This window comes from Aphis gossypii, chromosome 3, assembly GCF_020184175.1.
Source record: "Aphis gossypii isolate Hap1 chromosome 3, ASM2018417v2, whole genome shotgun sequence".
Classification (NCBI taxonomy): domain Eukaryota; kingdom Metazoa; phylum Arthropoda; class Insecta; order Hemiptera; family Aphididae; genus Aphis; species Aphis gossypii.
The window spans coordinates 36,612,916-36,634,596 of NC_065532.1; the positions used below are offsets into that span (position 1 = coordinate 36,612,916).

General features: G+C 25.1%; 1 protein-coding gene across 4 annotated transcripts in view; it reads right to left on the minus strand.

Annotated features, from left to right (window-relative positions):
• LOC114122126 (uncharacterized) overlaps window positions 1-21,681 on the minus strand; it is a 200,257-nt gene that overhangs the window by 24,488 nt on the left and 154,088 nt on the right. For all 4 annotated transcript variants that reach the window (XM_027984694.2, XM_050204358.1, XM_050204359.1 and 1 more), the window contains one exon: window positions 17,794-17,960. In XM_027984694.2, the coding sequence (XP_027840495.1) occupies window positions 17,794-17,960 (167 nt within the window). The remainder of the gene's footprint in view (window positions 1-17,793; window positions 17,961-21,681) is intronic.

The following is a 21,681-nucleotide window of genomic DNA, read 5'->3' on the forward strand; positions in this document are numbered from 1 at the left end:
TTTTGATGTATAGTTACTATTAAATATTAATGCCTGTAAGCTATATGCCTTCAAACCGTAATGGAACATTTGCGTTCACAATACTACTCAAAAAAAAAAAAAAAAAAGAAAACAATAATAAATAAAACTCAGTAATTGATTTGAGTGGAATCTAAAAAACTTTTTGAAAAGAAACATGCATTATTGACGCAGAATTATTAGTTTTTGTCTGTAATTTATTACTTTCACAATATTATTATTTATGGATAACTAGGTGTCCAGTTATAAATTATTTTTGCCATTTCTTTTATGATATTAAAATAAAATTACTTCAATTCAAATAAACCTAAAGTAAATTTTTTGTGATTTTTTTTTTTTTTTTTTTGGATGAAAATGTACCGTGATCAGAAACATATACAAACAAAATACGTAGTACAATTCATTTTTGAGATTATAGAATATAATATTATGTAGTGCGGATTGGCGTTATAATACGATTAAATAATTATTAAATTGCAAGTTTAAAGTTTTAAATTAATTTTTTTTATCTTTTAATTTTTTCTTAGTATATACAATATTTAAAATTAAACGCTTTTATACAAATAAGTACTGTACTGAACCACATATAAACACTGTAGGTAGGTACTTAGTGTGCAGTATGAAAATGTCAAATGGAATGAAAAATGTTTCAAAATAAATCACTAAAATGTCACAGTTTTTAATTTTTATTATTTCTAGTTCTGTTGTATTTTCATACATATTTTATCGTGTGCTGATCAAACTTTGTCACTAGGAAAACTAAAGTTTGTTTGTTTAGAAACTTAAATAGAAGTAATTTTTTTTTCAAATTTATTTCTTTTATAATGTATGGATTTACATTATCCGGATTTGTCGAGTAAACTTACTTTAATTATTTATTTGAAAACAGTTTTAAACTAGACGAATTCTTAATCATATACTGCATACATATAAGTATGACGAAGTATGATACTTAACGACTGGGATAGACTAATAGAAAAATTATTTAACTAATTGTTGATCTTAGCCACGATGAGATAAACTAACGAACTGTCTATTTATATATTGTGTAAATGTGGTAGATGGCAAAACGCTTATAAAAGTTCTTTAGGAGATTGTCAATAGGTGCCTGGTGCATATTCATTAAAAATTACATCGTTCAATTCTAACGCTAGTAAGTGAAAAGAAGTGTTTATTAAATTAAAATTTGTTTATATGATAACACAAAATATTATATTATGATATAAGAAATGTATTACAAAACATTTTTAAAGTTCAACATTATATATGTATATTGTATAATATATACGTTATGTGCATATTTATAAATGACTGAACTGTCCAGTGTATAATAATACAAACACACATCCTGTGAGCTGTAATAAAATAGGTGGTTAAAACTGTAAATAAAAATAAATAAATTATCCTTATAAATTGTACAACTATAATGGCGGTTCCGAGTTTCCGACTATATACGCAGCACTGTCGAGTATAAAAATAATAATTTGTTTTCCTTAAAAGATTAATGCCATCGATTCATATGAGATACTCAGTCGAAAACCCATTATGATAAATTATTATTTAAAATCTTGATGTTATTATTTTTTTTTTCTCAAAGAAAATCAATACGAATGACCGTCAATCGTACACGAACCGAATAGAGGAAAGTTTCCAGACTACATATTATACAACTGTATTTATACTTCTGTAGCCGAGCGTGCATAAATCGCCGTGAACAGCATCGCTGTAGCATTATTCCGTCTCTCATCGGCGAATAAATCTATATCGGAGATCGAATTCCGTTTGGTTTTCGATTAGGATTCAATTATATTAACGGCCGAAATACTTATCTACCCGCAGCATATCATCTCGGCCATCGCCACGCCGTCGCCGTCTCGCCGGAGAGACAGAAACGGAAATTCGAAACGTTGAAATCGTATCACGACGAGACGGTAAAATAAAAATAATTAAGATGTAGGTATATACCTGCCTCACGTAAGGGATGCATGACCCTCCCTGCTATCGTGCGTTGTTTGTATGTGCGCACCCACCCTCGACTCACCGTCGATGTGGTGGCGTAACTTGGGGGGGGGGAGTATACACGAACACACGCTGTGCGCGTAAACCGTTCAAAGGCCATGCGAGCGACAAAAGCGAGCGCGCTACAGTAGTCCACTTGACCGCAAAGTAGGAATCACGTGGTGCGGTGGCTGTGATGGTGGGCGGTAGAAAAATCCTCACGACCGGTACCGTCAGCGCGATGACGCGCGAAAGAACAAATCTCAAGATCGGTCGGCGACACGTTTTCGAGTGAATGGAAACAATAAAAAAAATAAAAAAAAAAATAAAAAAATAAAAGTGTAGAAAAAAATCTCTATACTACAATTCAGATATCAAGTCCCCCCCCCTTTGCCCTGCCCAGCACACTTTTCTCGAACCGCGGGGCAAACGACCGTTGAACGTTGAAAACGTCCACTCGACCTGTTTTTGTTTATTTATTTTGTTGTAATATGATGTATCTGTATGTGTATATAATACGTCGAGCACACGGGGCGCCGCCGTCGAAACAAGACCTTTGGAGGGTAGTCGTCTGTGCTTATATAAACGTATAACGTAAACGGGTGTGTGTGTGTGTGTGTGTGTGTGTGTGTGTGTGTGTGTGTGTGGATGTATATGTACAGAATGTCTTCCGGCCATGCATGTCTGTCTCACAGCCAATTACTTTTTCCAAAGAAATCTCTCGAGATTTCACTTTTGAGCATTGATACCTATTAAAATAGCGTTGCAATAACAACACACCGGCCGTGATGTGTATAGTAATATTATTGTCTATAAACTTTACACTTTATTAACATTTTGTCGAATAGTTTAGATGAAGTCGGTTAAGTGTTATACTTGCAGCGAGACTTGAATTTTCGGATTGTACACTTGATTGTTATTGCGTATACCATTATGTATTATAATATTATTATTCACATCAATAACAGTGATAATAATGCCGTAATTCGATTATCTGAAGAGACATACTGGTATGAATCAGAACACGTCACTTACTATAATAACGAACTTCTGACGAAATAAAACGAATTTAAAAGTGTAGTCGCGTTTACATATTATTATATTGAGTTTCAGAGTGCATTATTATAATAGTGTAGTAGTACTGTAAATGTTATTTAAGTTATTCTATAATAGTAGGAAGTGGGATTTATCGTATATTATATTAAATGGATTCGATGCGATTGAACATGGCTATTGTCATTCAATACTGTGTAAGATCGAGTGTCGGGTTCGTGCAGTGGAGTTTCGGGTGTTTAAATTAATTGAACTTAATATTTCGACGGAATGGTAAAACTTAATAACTAGCTCGCGATTTACTCAAACAATTTAAGTTTCTAATTTCTATACAACTTCATGCCAGCACGCTACGACTAAAGTGTTGAGTATAATAACAATTTTCGGGCCTAATGGCGTGGTGTTATATTTGAAATTGAAAAAAATCATTGATAATAGACAATAATTTATCTACCTAAACTAAACTGTGAGTTATAATATTAGGTTCTGGTTAACGTCTGCTTATTGATTAAATTTAAGCCGATTTCACGACCATTTTTATTAACCGGTGTTCGTCAATTGCGCCGGAGCATTTGACAATGACACAAACTGTCTTGGTTAGTTTTAATTTTTATAATAATTATATTATATTATATTAATTAAATATTAATTTATATTAGCTATACTATTTTTATAATTATTTGTACAACAATAAACAAAAATATATACATTACACACAATTTATACAATTTATAATTTAAAAGTCGATGACTGTAAAAGTTTTAAAACGTTTGATATAAAAGCGACTGATCTGGTATCATCAGCTTTATCATGTTGTGAGGCAATTAAAAATATGTCGAACAAATGGTCAAATATCAAATAAAAAATATAATATCAAATATCAATATAATAGTATTATGCACGTTTATATAATAATATATTTAAGAATCGATCGGCGCAATTGATGTATACCTTTTTCCTATCCCATATTTTTTCTTTTTTTACCTGTGATTTTCGGCGCAACTAATATATGCCCTTTTTAACGACAGTAATATATTTATGATGGTAATAATATGAGTTGATATCAAAACATAATTTGAGTTGAACAATAATTGGTAGTCGTCTAAAATTATGAGTGATTATATTATATCTTGTTGTGGCACGTACAGATAAAGAAAGAGGAAAAAATAAACAAAATGTAATTGTAATAAGCTGTGTACATAATCAACCGTAATTGGTTAGACAAATTAAATTAAACCATTAGTGACAGTACAATTCTATAGTTCTTATTATAGTGCCTATGAGAAAACATTTTACATACCTACGTTGGCTACGTTACGTGAACAGGGTACGAGATTACGGTTTGCACTTTAAATTAATTTGTTGTTATACTTGTTAGCAACAATGTGTCCTAAGTGATCCCATTGTTTTCTTAAATAGTTTTACTAACTTTAGTTTTGCAATGTTTCTTGTAGATAACCCTGAGTTTGATATAGATATTTATCAATATCGTTGACCATGTGTTTTGTAATCAGATATAGTGTTAAGCGGATTGATAGATATTATTTATTTCCCAACGTGTTATAGATTTAATTTTCATTTGTCAGTGCATTAAGGGTTTACTCCGAACGGTTCATTTTATCATTAACATTATTTCACTATATATTATACGCACCTATCTACATCTATTTCTTTGCAAAAGTTAAAACGACAATTCTGAAGACAAACTGAATTAAGAAAAAGCATTTTTTTATTTGAAGTGAATACTGATCTTCAAATAATAATAAAAAAAGAAGGAATAAAAACACTTGAAACACGTTTTAAAACTTTTTGCGTACTGTTACGTATTTTTAGGGTAAAATACTATACAAAGCTTTGGTGAGTTTTAATTTATTGCGGTGTAATGAATTTCACCGTAGATTCTTCCGGGGATTAAGGGTATATATATAATATTATATATATAGTGTCTAAAAAAAGGACATCAGCGTTTTTAGTTTTTACTCTGTTCAACACTTAGATTTTAAAAACATTGTACACAGATGGTGTACATTGAAAGTTATTTTGACGTGCAGTTAAATGAAAACAGATCACAAACAGAATGCGTACTACTATATTTGAATATATTAAAACAAAACTTTAATATCAACATTAATTTAGAAAGTATTCGTCACAACAAAATGATAAGCATTCGTGTTGTCTTTGCACTATACTAGAGTTTGTATGTTTGTTAATATTGATATTGTAGTATCGATGTCAATAAATTGTTTGAGTAAGACTAAATAAATACCAATTTGACGTTGAAATTATGAAACTGTTGATAATTATTTTAAAAGTCATAAAATATTGATATAGATAGATTAAGAAAACAAAGGGGTTCGCGTAGTAAACATAAAATAAAATATAAACACATCATTAAATACACACAATAAAAAGTATACACGCTAGATAGGTAAATAATACTACATCATACTCAATTTTGTTTCAAAAAAGGGAATAGTGCGAAGACGGTGAAGAGATTGTTACTTGTAGAGTACTAATGGTACTTTTATTATTTTGCGTATTCTTTTTGTTGATGGTCATTAATTTTAATTAATCTGACGCAATAGTTTGTAAAAAAATATTCATTTATGCGTACTCTATAAAATTACAAAATATGAAAAGATCCAGACGTATTTCGTAAGTGGCCTCTTGACTATTGTTTTTTTTTTTTTTAGAGGTTATGTTGTCACTTTGTATATTATGTTTATGAATTTTATTATATATTATATAAAAAAAAAATAGGTTTTATAGTATACTCCATTTATTTACAAATTAAGCAGATTTCATACTTACGACTAGGTTTATAGAATAAAACTGTGAAAATTCAGCTAAAAATAATTTGTTTAATTTTGCAACTTTCAATAAAAACCATAACGATAGTTTAAAAATGTAAATAATGGGCTTCATTTTACTTATCAATGTATTGAAGTTTATTTTGAAATATTAGATTAAACAAATTATAACATTGGTAGAGAAATAAATATAAATCTATAACTCCAATATTATTTATGCTTAAATATTCTAAATTTAGTTAACAAGTTATCAAATAATTAAATAATCAAATAATATATCTCTACTCATATATATGTTAAGACAAATGACGTTAAACAGAAAATAATATTACTTGCTGGTTATTAACGACATTTACATATAAATGTGGAAATGATCGTTATTTTCTAGTGAATAACTTTACCTACCTAATAGGTAAATACACGGATAATTGTTGTTTTAGACCAGATGTGTACGTGAATCCCAAGTAAGTAATATTAATTGAAATGTATTTTTTTTTTAAATACAACAATTAATATTATAATTTATTTATTTTTATAAGTTATATTTTCATGACATTTACTATTACATTACTTTTCGGCCCTACAATAGGCACAGCGTTTATTGTTATAACCAGGCTTACGATGAAAGCGTTAGCACCCACTAGGGCCCACTACAGAGCTATTATCAGCTGCTTCCCTCAGCGTTAACTGTATATAATCACATTGTCCACGTCTAACAGATTTTTTTTGTAAGTAGCTGTTTCCTAGCGTGTATAATTGTACTTATGAAAACCACGTTCATCTCCCTGAATTCACTGATTTTTTCTATCATTGAGCATAATATTATAATTTAAAGTGAACCATAATTGTTGCATTAGCTGTATTGCAATATTTATTTTTCAGTACTGTCGTCATACGATTTCATCTTCCATGGCCTATGGTAAAATATATTTAGTGAAACATATAAATTGGCTAATATCTTAACTTGATTGTTAACTAAGCGATCTTTCCCATTTATTATTAGAATATCGTATTTATATATTATACGACAGTCTTTCATTGTTTTTATTACACCAAAAGCTTTTATAATATATATTTTTTATATTTGAATTTTTTCAATAAGATCACTTTAATCCTCAGTAGACAGAAAGGGCAAAGTTACTATTATTTTGTTTATTTATAAAAATACATTTTATTTTTTCGTTAAAAGTTGTATGAATAGTGAGTATGTCATAGTAGTTTTAAACCAGTATATATGAAAACAGTTATACATATACTAAAGTATAATCAGCTAGATATGTAATTTTTTATATGTGGCAAATAAAGTTTTATTAGCTTATCCACAAATTACGCATTCTTATAATGAGTTTAGCAGTTATCTTGTAATTGATCGTTGGATATCTATTTTATAATTAACATTTACCATTACATATAGCTATTAACATTATTCAATAGAAAATAATGATGATTCCAAAATTTATAGAAAAATAATGTTAATAATTGACGAATATTTTTCTTTTTCGATATAATGTAATTTAGCTTAATACACACACACATCATATATTATATAAACAATATAGAAAAAATATACAAGATTGCTTATAGTTATTTTTATTTTTTTTATTTAATTAGTTAAATAAAAAATATTCGATTTTGTTAGAAAGAGATTTTTATTCTTATAATATTTAAAGCCATATTAAATAAATTACCTGTAAAAGTATGAATTTACTTTTATTTTTTAAAACAATTAAACAATTTATATTATATATTTATTGGTAATTTTAATTTTTTGAGAGTTTCTTTATTTAAGATGATTACCTATAATTTGTTTATAATTGATTAAGTTGAAAGTTAGGTATAATTTATGTAGGTAGAATTGAAGATAATTATTCTTTTTAATTACTTACCTTAAATGTATTACCATTTGTAAATGCTATTTTAGAAATGGTTTTTTAGACTTTTAAATTTATGTCGTAATACAATTTACAAGGATTTGCATTCACTTAAGTCTATCATTTATACTCCATTTATTTCCACTCATACTTTAGATTTTATATATTAAAAACGTGTTTAAGATACCTTAATGTTTTCATAGAGTTAAAAGTTTTACATGTTCTTTTGTTTTTGGCGTAAACAAAGGCACCAAAAGTTTATTCGTTTCCGGGACCAAAATTGTATAAATAAATGTATATATACATGTCTAAGCCAAAGCTTTGGGTCTCGTAATCTTCAGACCGTGTAATTATCCACGGTAAACCATTTTAATCGACTTTCTACTGGGTGTACAAAATAAAAGTTTAAATTGGGGCCGAAAGTTCTGGACGAATCTCCTTCCACTAGGCGTGAACAAAATAATTAAACAAACTAATTAAAATGTGGTCGTTATTAAAAAAGAAAAAAACGGATGGACACTTTTGATATCTCTAAAAAAAAAGATATAATACATGACTACCTATATGTATATTCAAAATGCAATAACAACTTCAGAGTTGTGTTACTAATCGTAAGTTCAACCACAGAATTAAATCTAATACTGAAGTACTAAATCATTATGTGTACAGTACACATTTTTTTTTCAAGCAATCTCTCTAAAACGAATTAAAATGTTGACGTTACACTAAAAACTATGTGTATGTACATTTTAAACATTATATATGTATAAAAAAAAGCTAAATTTACTTCATTATTTCTGAAAAGGTATAATTTTACATGTGTTATGCTTACTCACTTAATAACACACCGCAAATAATTAAATTTCATGCAGAGTATTTCACTTGAAAACTGACTAGAAATAATTTTACCTAAAATTAGAATCGCTAACAGAACTTTAAGTAATTTATACTGCTAATATTTTTTTAGTTTCCAAGCGCAGAAATATACAATATAAAAATATTGATTTTACAATGATTTGTGTGTGTATTTATTTTTGTTTGTGTATATTGTATAAGTACACATTAAGTAATCGATAGAACGCTTCAATTTTCGACTTAGAGAGTGGTTTTGAATAACAGATTGGATCTAGAGAGTCAAAATAACTGCCCGAACTGGAGGACATAACAAGTTATTGTTTCACAGACGTGCTAAAAAGGGGTTACAGTTCGATACCAAACGTAGAATTTATGACGTTTGAATCCGGGATAAAGACGCGTCCCTCATTGGTTCTAACCAAAGAAAAACGCCCAGCAGAACTTGAAGTGGAAAGCCATGATTCAGCTATAACGGGTAATCGTAAACGCCGATCTTTGTGGTACTGTACGAAAAGATTTGTGAGACACTCATTTTGTTGTGACACATGGTTTAAGCGTTTCTGTTGTGCACTCGAAGTGTAAAGTTTATTATTATATGAGTACTGCGCATACGATTGTCGAAAACAATTGGACTAATGTAATTAATACTATACTGATTATTACAAAGTAATTGAATTTTTTTTTTTTTTTTTTGAGTTATTTTTAGGTATGAGAAAATATCTATTTATTTTTTTTAAATACGGATATACAATTTTTTACTCAGTTAAAAAGATTGAAAATTTAATACAAAGTCTCTTATAAGTTGTTATTATTACAAGTTATCTGAAAATATTAAAGATACATAGGCATAATTGTTTTTATAAGTATTTTAAGTTAATTTTTTTCACAAAATTCGTTAAAACCACAAAAAGATTTTATAAGTAGTTTAACCAACAATTCAAAATAATATGTTTACACAATATTTTTTTTTATAGACATTTAACGTACAAATTCGAAAAAAATGATATACTTAAACAACAATTTTAGTTATTTTGTTATAATTAAAAAACATTATTAATGAGAATTCGAATTTTTAAAGTATATTTTTATTTGTTACCTATACTTTAAATTCTCAAATACATATTGACATTTTCAAATATCATGTTATCAGCAAATAGCAATTGAACCTACCATTTTACTAATTGTAAAAATAAATCACTTCAATAGCAATATAATTTACCATGAAATATACTTAAAAATATGGGCTGACTCTGATTGCTCAGAATTGTTTTTTGTTTCAATTATTTATCATTAGGTTAAAATTCAACACATACATTATAGCGACTTATTACTTCTATAAAATATGTCGATTAAAAATATTTTCTGGGTTAAAGTTTTTGAAAATTTTATACAAGATTCTACTTAAGTTGTTATTTTATCTGTATAAAAATAATAAAAACGTGTAACACAATTTATTTTTATATGTATTTGAAGTTAATTATTTTTTTAATTCTTCAAAATCACGATAATTTACAATTACATAATTGCACAATACATAATTTATTTACATAATTTACAATTTCATAAAAAAATGTGATATAATTTTCCTCATAAGTAGTTTATAATGAAACTTAATTATCTAAATAATATACAAATACAATATTGTTGTTTATATATATTTCTATTTTCAATTTAGATAAAATTACATATTTTAACGATGAATAACGATGCTAATTATTTTGTTATAATTCAAAAACATTATTTATGGGGACATAAAACTTTAATAAAAATTATGAATTTTACTTTACAGAATGAAAATTTCAAAATATTTACATTATTTTAAGATATTACCTATTTATTTTATACTTTGATTCTATTTACACAGTTTTACGGTATTTATAGTAATGTATTGGCTCAAAAGTTAATAACAATAATATAGCATGGTATACTTTATAAATATACTACTATGATTATTCAAATACTAATAAATAATAATATAATACACACAATGTCTTTGGGAAAAATTGAATAAACCGAACTTAATACTAAAAACTATATAAATGGCTTTAATAGCTATATCAAAAACATATATCATGAAATATATTGATTAATATAGGCTGCCAGAATGTCTTGGCTTAGAATAATGTTTTATATACAATGGAATATTATTGAATTCAAATTTAACACACCTATTACAGTGAACCACTTGATACCTAATGTACAGAAAAATGTTAATATGAACGTTGAAAATATGTTTTCAAATATTCAAAAAATGTAATTTGTTTATATTATAAGAAACATTTTTGTCAATTTATTAGTCAACGTATAATTGTTAGAAATTATTTGTACATAGTAAACAATTTAAATAATGAAAAAATTGGTTAAAAACAAGTAACTTGTAAGTTCAAAAGCAGTTTTGCTTTGGCACAAAACATTTTAAGTCAAGGGTTTTAAATTGTTTGATCAACATGATATTATATTAAATAAACGGGTCTATACATCGATATTTTATTACCTATATCTGATGTTAAAAATAAATGTTTTTATGTAAAGAATAGGTTAATAATTTGAGTGTCATAAAATGTGTATTTTGACACGTTTCAGGCTTTAACCGATAAATCAGGTTCAAGTTCGAGAACTTTGGTAAGATTTTAAGCATAAAACCGTGTTTACTTTAAACGGAAACATATTATATAAGTCATCGGTGTATAAAGTGTATAGTAATATAATGTGCCTTGGTCCAAAAAAGCCAGAGGTCACATTTAGACGAATTGACATTATTTAATCAATGTCATTACTTAATATTTGATTATGTTACTTGTGTGAAAACAGTAAATGTCTCTGATACAAAATGTCAAAATTAATTTATACATTAGCCAATTCGGCATTAATCAATAGAAGTACCTATATTAGCATATATGTATATTACGGGTCTATATAACACTGTCCAATTATCAGTTATTAATAATTTTAGATTAAGAAGGTCGATATGAACATAAAACTAATACAATATTTGGTTTTGCCTAACCTAGGTACGTTTCATTTGATTTATTATAAATCAGAGAATAAATTCAGGTTAACTTGCATACTGTAGTGAAAATTTAAAAATAAATTAAATATTTTATAGAGGAAATTATTAATTTTGGTAAATACTTTATTACGATTGGCAAACTTCGTAAGAATTCATTCTGTGTCACTGGTTTTTTATTATTAATTTTTTTATATTATTTCTATTTTATTTTACAGTTCATGGCATATCAACAGGAAATGAGATAAAAATTGCAGAGGAAGAAAATAAAAAGGTGGAAAAGTAACTTCGACAACAGTGTTTGTGTGAAATACAAAGCTAATGAACCCAATATTTTGGAAATGTGAAGTCGTACGACGGGCGAAATGCAATTTATATATATTATTATTAAATGTGTATAGATGTATATCGAACATCTATATTATATTTATTTGTTACTATAACAACCGAACTAAAGATTTAGAACTGAAAAATACAGTAAAGTTGTTTATTATATAGTTTTAATATAGCAAAAAAAAAAAAAAATTAAATTAGGTATATAATATTTTGTTTCTTTATTTTACCCGATAAGACTGAAAGTTAAATATTATTAATTATTATCAACATCGCATAAAATTATTGTATGTGAATGATAAATAGTCTGGGTGATCGATGAGGTAGAATTTAAACATAAGTTAATACGCTTATAATTTGTTGGTAAACATTTTATGTAGATATCGTTATTTAAAATTTAAAGTTTGTAAAAACGTATTATTTTACTTTTTTTTTTAATTCTTGACATTAATAATTATTATGCAATGTATAATTTATTTTGTTTTAAATTTTACAAAAAAAAAAAAAAAAAATCAAAAATAATAAATAAGATTTTTTTAGGATTTTTAATACGATTTGTCATTTTTGGTATTTATGTAAGTAATTGTATTATAAGCCTATAAGCCTATTCGTATTATATAATATGCTCATTTATAATAAATATGCATTTTGAAAATAATTTAAAGCAATGATTTATATCACTGCATTTAAATTTAAAATTATTATATGCTACTAGCTTGTGCCAAAATAAGGATGTACATCGCCCCTCTCCATTGTATATACAAATACTGCGAAGACGAATGAAATATTGAAAAAAAATAGAAGTATGATGAATTTACATTTTTTTTATTTTGAAATTGAAATCGGGATTTATTCTATACATATTATAGCGGAGGGCGTAAAAATATAATATATTTGATCAAAAACGATACTCATAAATCGAATAAGTTGACAAGCGAACACTTGTGCTAAAGTATTTTATTCGTTTCCACGTGTATTGATATATTTAAAGAGTCTACTAATAGAATAGATTTGTATACATATACTAATCTATTATAACATAATATGTATTTGCGCTTCGAAATAAGTGTTTTTAAAATATTGAGCGTTCCACGTAATTTTTTTTTCATAATAATAATAATAATAAAAAAAATGTCGATTTCCTATATCATCGGTATACGTCTTGTTAAGATTATACATTCAAATTTTATTACACCCAATATTTTTGATCTTTTATTTCGTCAAATAAGCTTAATGTTTTTATATGCTTTGAGCGATTAAATAAAATGCTTCGTTCAAATAAGCAAGATGTAAAATTTCCATTTTCGTGGTCAGAATAATAATCATAATGTTTTGGATAATATTGGAATATTTCTTAAAAGAATACAAATTGAATGAATAATAAGAAAACGTATTTTTTATTTTTATTTTTTTTATCAAGTTTTTTAAGGTTCAGACCGACATATCCATTCAACAATTTAGTTCCGATTGTTGATTCATTAAATGCGCTCACTATATATTTTAAAATCGTGATTCTATTACTCCATAAATTGACTAGCACGCTCTATTGAATTATCTACTTCTGCAGTCACATATATGATTACTAGCAAACTGTAAACTTATAATATGATATTTAGGTAAAACGTGTACATAAATATAATACTATTATGTATAAATGTATAATCAATTTAAAATAGTTCTCATTTGTTCATCTATACATTTAAATATTAATTTAAGAACGAATAAATACAATTAATTGTGTACTATACATTTTAAATTGTAACTTATGTCACTGGTTTGATAATACATTAAATTTGCGTTTTGATTATTCCCGAACAATATTTAATCTAGAAAAATATAAATCCATTCTTACATTAAAAATGACATTAATAAATTAAACACTTAGCCGATATTAAAATATGATGATGTAATAATAATAATTCAATAGGCTTATACTGGTTAATAATATTAACATTTTATATAAATTTAACCATTATGAATAAATAGGTCTGTCAGTCAATAACAATATAAATAATCAGCTATTATAAAAATGTGATGTTTTAATAAGAATATACCAACACTGTAATAATAATTTGTATTAAAACATTTAAAGCTGAATATAATAGTAAATAATCATGTATATTCAGAGTTCAGACTAATAAGAGAATAAATAATGGTATTTTGTAACATTACAAAAATCAATATAAAATGCACGTATTATTGATATTTATTTATAATATAAATATTCTATAAGAGTTAATTTGATTAAAAATATCATTTATATAGATTTAGGAGGTAAATCTGTGCACCACTTCACCCATACAACTAAATATTTACAGCCAATTTCAATTTTTTAACGCAGTAATCACACCATGTTCAAGTGGGTATGTCTCGTTCAAAAATCTTATATCGTCAACATATTATTTGAAGATTACACATTTACAAAGTCTCTGACCGCTAATTAATATTTACATTATCACAAATGTTTTTGAAAAAAAAAATATTTATCTTATTAAACTATCTTTAAACTTTAAGCATTTTATTTTGTTCAAACCATTTCATAAAAACTGAAATAATTTTTACAATTTATAAAAAACAAATTGTTTAGATAAAAATGTTTATTGATATCTATCATTTTTTTTTACTTAATATTTATAGTACTTATACATGTTTCATATTTAATATCATGAATTAATTTAAAAATATTATTTAAGCAATATGTATAATTTTATTACTAGGAAAAAATATTTCAGTATCTACGAAAATGTTTTTAAAAACCAAAAAGGTAAATATTTTTGGGTTCTGTGAATAACAAATAAATGGTCAAAGTTTGTGTAATTTCGTTTTAACGTGTATACGGTAAAATCAAGATTTTCAAGTGAAATATTTCCACTTATTATACTACACATGTTACAAAATTTAAAGTTATAAATATAAACTTCGTAATATTATCGACATTACGAACAAGTTTGAAACGTCATCGTCCTAGAATGATATACCTACCTATATTGACGTATATATTTTTGTATGGGCTTTGTTATAAATTTATTTCTGAATAATAATAATTACATCAACAACAATAAAGTATAACATTATAACATTAAGATTAAACTCGAAATTCGAGTTTTCTTAGCATTTCTTAGTAAACGATAAATGTTTAATATCATAGTACTACCATATAAGTTAGATTTCTCGTCTTAACAACTGAAGTATTAAAGATAATATATTATGTACACAACACATTTTATGATTTGTTTACTTTTTTATGTTTTTTTTTATTTATATAATAAAAATATGTTTGTTATTACTTATTAATAATATTATAATATGTATATTATTCGTTTGTCACTATCTACAAAAAATAGTATTCGTGATAACAATAAGCATCAAACTTCTAGGATTAATATTTTTTGATTAATAATATAATAACTAAAATTGTTATTTATACAATTTTGCCAAAATTAAAACTTAAAATGTATGTTGAAAAATGTTTTTATTTATTTTTGATATTTTTGAAGTATTTTAAGGCCAATTTATGAAGATTTGAAACAACTTCGAAAAATATTCATGATACTGCTGAATAGTACTGATAACTTTTTAATTTGATCCTCGTTGTAAAGTAGAAAGTAACTAAATTTAATTTTTGTAATGAAAACAATATTTTTACTGCTTCAAAAGGACGACATACACAAACAAATACAATTTTCTTGAAGCCTGGATGTGAATATCTACACTTTATTTTTCAAACGTTTACACATTAATGTAGCCATGTAGGTGTTAAATCAATTACATTTTAAAATATTTACTTTTATTACTTATATAACCTTGGTAGTGGTATTTAAAAATTATGTTTTTTTATAAATTATTATTTTTAAATATTATTGCAACTTTTAAATTATAAAGAATTAATTATTAGAAAAAAAATGTCATTGAAATATATTATGTTTAAATTTTTCTTATTTCTGGGAACAATAATGTAACCTTCTTAGAATTCTAGAGTACGTTTTTGAAAATTTCTAGAAGTGCCACTCTTATTATAGTAACGAATTATTTCCATACACAATTTGTTCAAAGTATTTCATATTACATATTATATTTTCATTAGGTTTTCATTCTTTCTTATTTTGAATTTTTTCTTTTAGCTGCCTTGGATTTTTACTTGTCGCTATGTCCGGAAGAAACATGATTTATGACTAGGAAAGATTTTATACTAAATATTTTCTTTCTTTGCTTCATAATGTACGAGAGAATAGTTTACATTCCTTTTTTTTAAAAAAAAGAAAATTGAACGAGTAATTTTTTATAAAGAAATTTTTACATATAACTCAATTATTTTAATAAATTATTTTTGGATACAGTAGAAAAACATAGGGAAATAATTTCACTAATAATATGTTTTATATGCTTTTTTAGTGTGACAAGAGGTTTTTCATAACCTTTTCTAAAATAGTGACTAATATTTTGTTCAAACTATTTATATAGATATTGTCATTCTCAAAAAATCAAATTTTTAACAAGACATCTACTTATATTTTATATGAAATTATAAAAATTTTAATTTTGTTAGTAAAATAATATTACGTATAATTTATTATTATTTATCAAATATATTTAGGTTTCAATTAATAATTTTATAGTATAATATATAAAATGTTAAAAATACATTTCAAATGGCGATCTATTTTTATAAAAAAATTAATTTAATGATATTATTTGCTGTACTGACTAAACTTTAGTACATTAATTGATACAATTCTATGAATATTTTTATTATTTATTTATTAAATGTCTAAGTACTTTAAAGTTTTAGGTTTTCATCGGGATATAAATTTCTTCTAGTATCAAATTTCAAAATATAAATAAATAAATAAATCGACCTTCGTTTTTTTTTTTTTTTAAGAAAGATTTATAAAATGATAAATTTATAAGATTTTAAAATATTTAATATTATAGTTTTAAAATTTAATATTCACTAATCACAATGTACAACACCATGGATATCCTGTGAATTTATGTTTATACGAATATATTATTTCATCAAACGTTGTGTTTTGAAGTAATAATAATAATACTGTAATAATATTTCTATAAAATGTTTGTTGTTGGAAAATGTTATGTGTAGACGGTACTGCTTTTTAATATAATAGTAAATAATAATATTATAATTTATAACAATTTCAGAATTCATCATTTCACCCAATTTTTGGATAATTTATTTGTAATATTGTTGAGTTACATAAAATGTTAATAAAATTATGTTTAATAAATGTTTCTGATTTATAATATTTGTATACAAAAATATACAAATTTATCACAAACTGATTCAATAAATAAATAAAATATTATAAACCATAGTTGATATTTGTCTAAAAAAAAGATGAACTTTCATTTTAATTCGATGAAAATTTGTTTATATAGTTATAACTAATTTAAAAAGTCATATTGTTTAGTCAAATAAAATTTTCAGATAAAAAAATTCATTATTTTGAATTATAGTTAAAATTTGGAAATACGGTTTAATGAATGAGAGTGTATTTTTGGTAAAAATAAAATAAAAATACGTAACCATGTTGCAATACTATGGGTTTTGTCAGTACTATTGATACACCAGATAACATATATTATACAAGACATATTAGAATATTTATTTAATAATTTTAATATATTTTTCGGCATTCATAATATGATTATTATATTATGAGAATATTTAAGCCATTCATTTTTTATACATTGGAACCCGCTTCATACGTTTCTTAAAATCTAAATCAAAATCTAAATAGATTTTTATTACAATTATTATTTTTTTTAATTTTTGAAGTTGAAATTTCTTAAAAATGTAAAAGTATACGAGAAAATTCATTAAACTTACCCTCTCATCTGAGGTATGAGTAATTGACTTGTGTGTTTACATGTATCCACGCATCCTCTTCGCAACTTTCGGATTTTTTCCCTTGTTTCCGGAGAATCTCGAGCAGTGCCGATGTGCACCAGTAGTTCCCGAAACTGAGCCACTTGGCTATTGATTTCGACCACCAACTGAAAGTAGAAAAATTAGAAAATTTTAGTTATTTGAAATGTTTTTTGAAGCATGCTTATTATTTTATCACTGTATATGTGTATGGTGAAATTGAATTCAAGTTATAATCAAATAATGTAAATAAAATGCATGTGATAATTAAAAAAATATAATATTATACTACTTCAGGTAATTTATGGAATCTATTTATACGTTTGACAAGTGATATTTGTTTAAAGTATTTTTAAAAATTTCGAAAATCAGATTTCAGATTATCTTGTATAATGTATATATTAAGAGAAACTTTTTACTTTTAATTTTAAATCAAAATTTATTTTTGTTTTAATGATACATTTCAAAATTATAAGAAAATTATACCAGGGAAATGGTGTTATTTTATTTACAATATTTGAAAATGTACAAATTTTTAAAAGTCGTGATGTCCATCTTTTCTAGTAATGATAAGTAAATAATAATTTTTTGCTACAGTACGCTAGTGAAATAAACAACATGAATGCTTGTTGTCTTATTAGTTTGCTTTGTATGAAGAAAAAAAATAAATATTGACTAAACATGCTTCAAAAATATAATTTTATTTATAATTTAGGTATAAAATAACATATAAAATACGTGTTTTAAATATACGAATGCATGTCGATGAAAACTTGATTTAAGTAAAACATTCTAACTTTTTATTTAATCATTGAATATATACATATAACTGTAAGAATTGTAAACAACTTTAGTAGGGGTAATTTTATTTAAATTTAAAAAATAATAAAATCATTGTGTCATTACTCATCATTAAAATATTAGTAAAAAAATTCATAGCGCGTAACTAAAATGTAGTATTAATATTCCAATATGTTATGTATATTGCATAATATTATGTCAATAACATTTTACGACATCTGTGAGATACATATTTTTATTTTTCAATAAATGTATTGTTATGACAACAAATTGTATTTTTAAATTAATTTAACTAATTTTGCAATTTGTATACCAACTATGAAACATCTGCATATCAATTTCATACATACTCAGATTATAGTTTATGGTTTTGTATCAGCTAAATTATTCAAAATAAATTATCCGACCGAAATGTATTATATTAGACGACTATGAAGTGCCTATATAGAAAATATACATCTCGATCAAATCTTTTTTATTTTCTTGTGATCGGTGTTTAATTGTTCACACATTGAATAAAAATATGCTATTTGTCTAAAAATTATTATTATGATATACATTATTAGTATTGATAGTATATGTTTGTATTTAATTTAGCCAAGTCAGTTGTATGTTTATATAAACAAAACAACCTTTGTTAATATTGACACATCCGTGTGTTGATGCGTTCATGATGTACATTTATAGAATAATAATAAAAATATGAGTTATATTGATAAAAAAAAAAAAAAAATTTTGTGTTCATATGTTAACTTCAAAATAAAAATGAAATGAGTATTTGATTTTATGAAAATCAAAATCAAAATATATTGATTATTATCAAAACATTTCTTACTTTCAATATCATTATACATTATATACATAGATAACGATTGAATACATATTTGAAAATATTCATAATAATTATAATATTACAATGCAGGTGAAATTTTCTTTCGCCTTAGAGGTGTCTTAAAATAAAGTTTCAAGTTTGTACGTTCAACTTAACATCGCCCAATACACTTATATACTTACAAGAGAAATAAACAATTCAATATTTTTTTATTTCTTTTTTTTCTTCTTTTTCTAGTTACAAAGTCTCTCAAGACCACCTCATTTCACCGAAAATTATTTATTCTTCTGTATCTATTGATTTTTCTTCCTAATAATATAATTTTGTAATAATAATAATTATATGCAATGGAAGTGTGATGACATAATAAAATTGGTGACTAGGGCATTATTATTTAATGCATTCAACGAAATCAATTGTTTTAGTGTTCCAAACTTCTGAGTTAGTATATATTTACACTAATACATTATTATGTGCTTATGAAAGGCATTTCAAATCTTAATCTTATAATTCAAAAACGGTGGAGATTACATGAGAACTTATTGTAATCCCCACCATTTTTTTGACTTAAAATTTGAATCACTCTGTGTATAGATAGACAATGATATATTATTTGTACGGAGTTTAGTTATCTTATTAAATAAATGAATACATTCAACTTAGCATTAATCTGACAGTGAAAAATCTTTATTAATTTACTTTCATTTGGATTGATTATGCACTAAATATTATGTTCACTGCTTTTTTTTAAAATTTAATTTTAAAACACTTTTTTCCATTTCCGTTTTAATTTTTAATCTATTTATGACTTATTTACTTTATAGTTTTAAGTCGATTAATTTTGTTTTAACACAATATACTCACAAAATACTTTCATTGGTCGATTTATTTATTTTTATAATCTATTTATTTTTTTTTTTGTGAAAGATACATCAAAAAATTTGTAAATATTGATTTCTATAATTTAGTTAAAGATATGTTGTGTAAACTTTTTTTGTACTTCAATTTTAAAAACTAAATTTGTTTGTATTGTATTAAAAAAAATAAGACTTAATTTGTTGAACTAATTTAATCAGCGACTGTTTACAAACAATAGCAAAAAGTTAAGTATATTTTAAAAATGCATATTTAAATAATTTTTTTTAACTATTATTCATAAGGATGAATCAAATCTATCAATTATTAAATAATATAATTGTGAGATAATGTGAACAAAAATATTGTCAAGTATTATAAAAATCCATACAAATTCGATAAAAAAAAAAAAAAACAAAAAAAAAATTGATTAGAAAACAAATCATGTTGTACCAAAAACAATAAACTGCTACAGTGAGACTTATTGATTGCGGGAATTAGATATACAAAAAAAAAAAAGATTTTTTTGAAATCAACATTTTTGCCGTCGAATTGAGTCAAGTTGGATTTGTTCAACGCCATTTAAAATTTTTATATTACACTAGCTGGATGGTATAAATGAAATACAGGCAAACGTGAAAAATATCATTAACGAAATTTATATGCACAAGCCACTAGTTTTAAACTTAATCATAATCGTAATTAGTTTTATTGAAGTGAAAATTTTATATTTCTTCATTGCTTCCATCATAAGAATTGTTTATTTTGCATTCATTTATTTTTATTTTTAATTTTTTATCTACTTGTTTATACAACAGAGATAATAAAACTGATACACATACGAATTATATTATGGTCAGAATATAAGTAAACCAAATCATATATTCAATCTAGAATTATATTTATATATATATATAAAATGTACATTGTACATTAGAGTTGGCGTCTGATAAAATAACAGCGAGTTGAAAAGCGAATTCGCAAATGGTCAGAGGGATTGAAGTAATTTCATTGTACCGCGTGGTGTGTGTTTGACGGCCACCTGGAAACGACTATTCCCCAATCAGCCTCAGTGTATATCTCTGCTTACAATATTGTCAATGAGAAACCCTTTTCAGTCTTATTGGAATTGATTGTTGACCCGTGACCTAGCTTTTTTGTTCGTCACATTCCGCAAATACGAATTTACGGACAGCGTTGAAATAACTTTCAAATAATAACAATCTAAACGAATATGACGTATTTGTATGTGTATTGTGATATTTAAGACGTTGAATAATTTTAAATTTTAGTAGGAGACGTTACGATTCACCCCGTGCCTTTAGAAAAGGAAAAAAAATCATTTAAACATTTTTTATCGA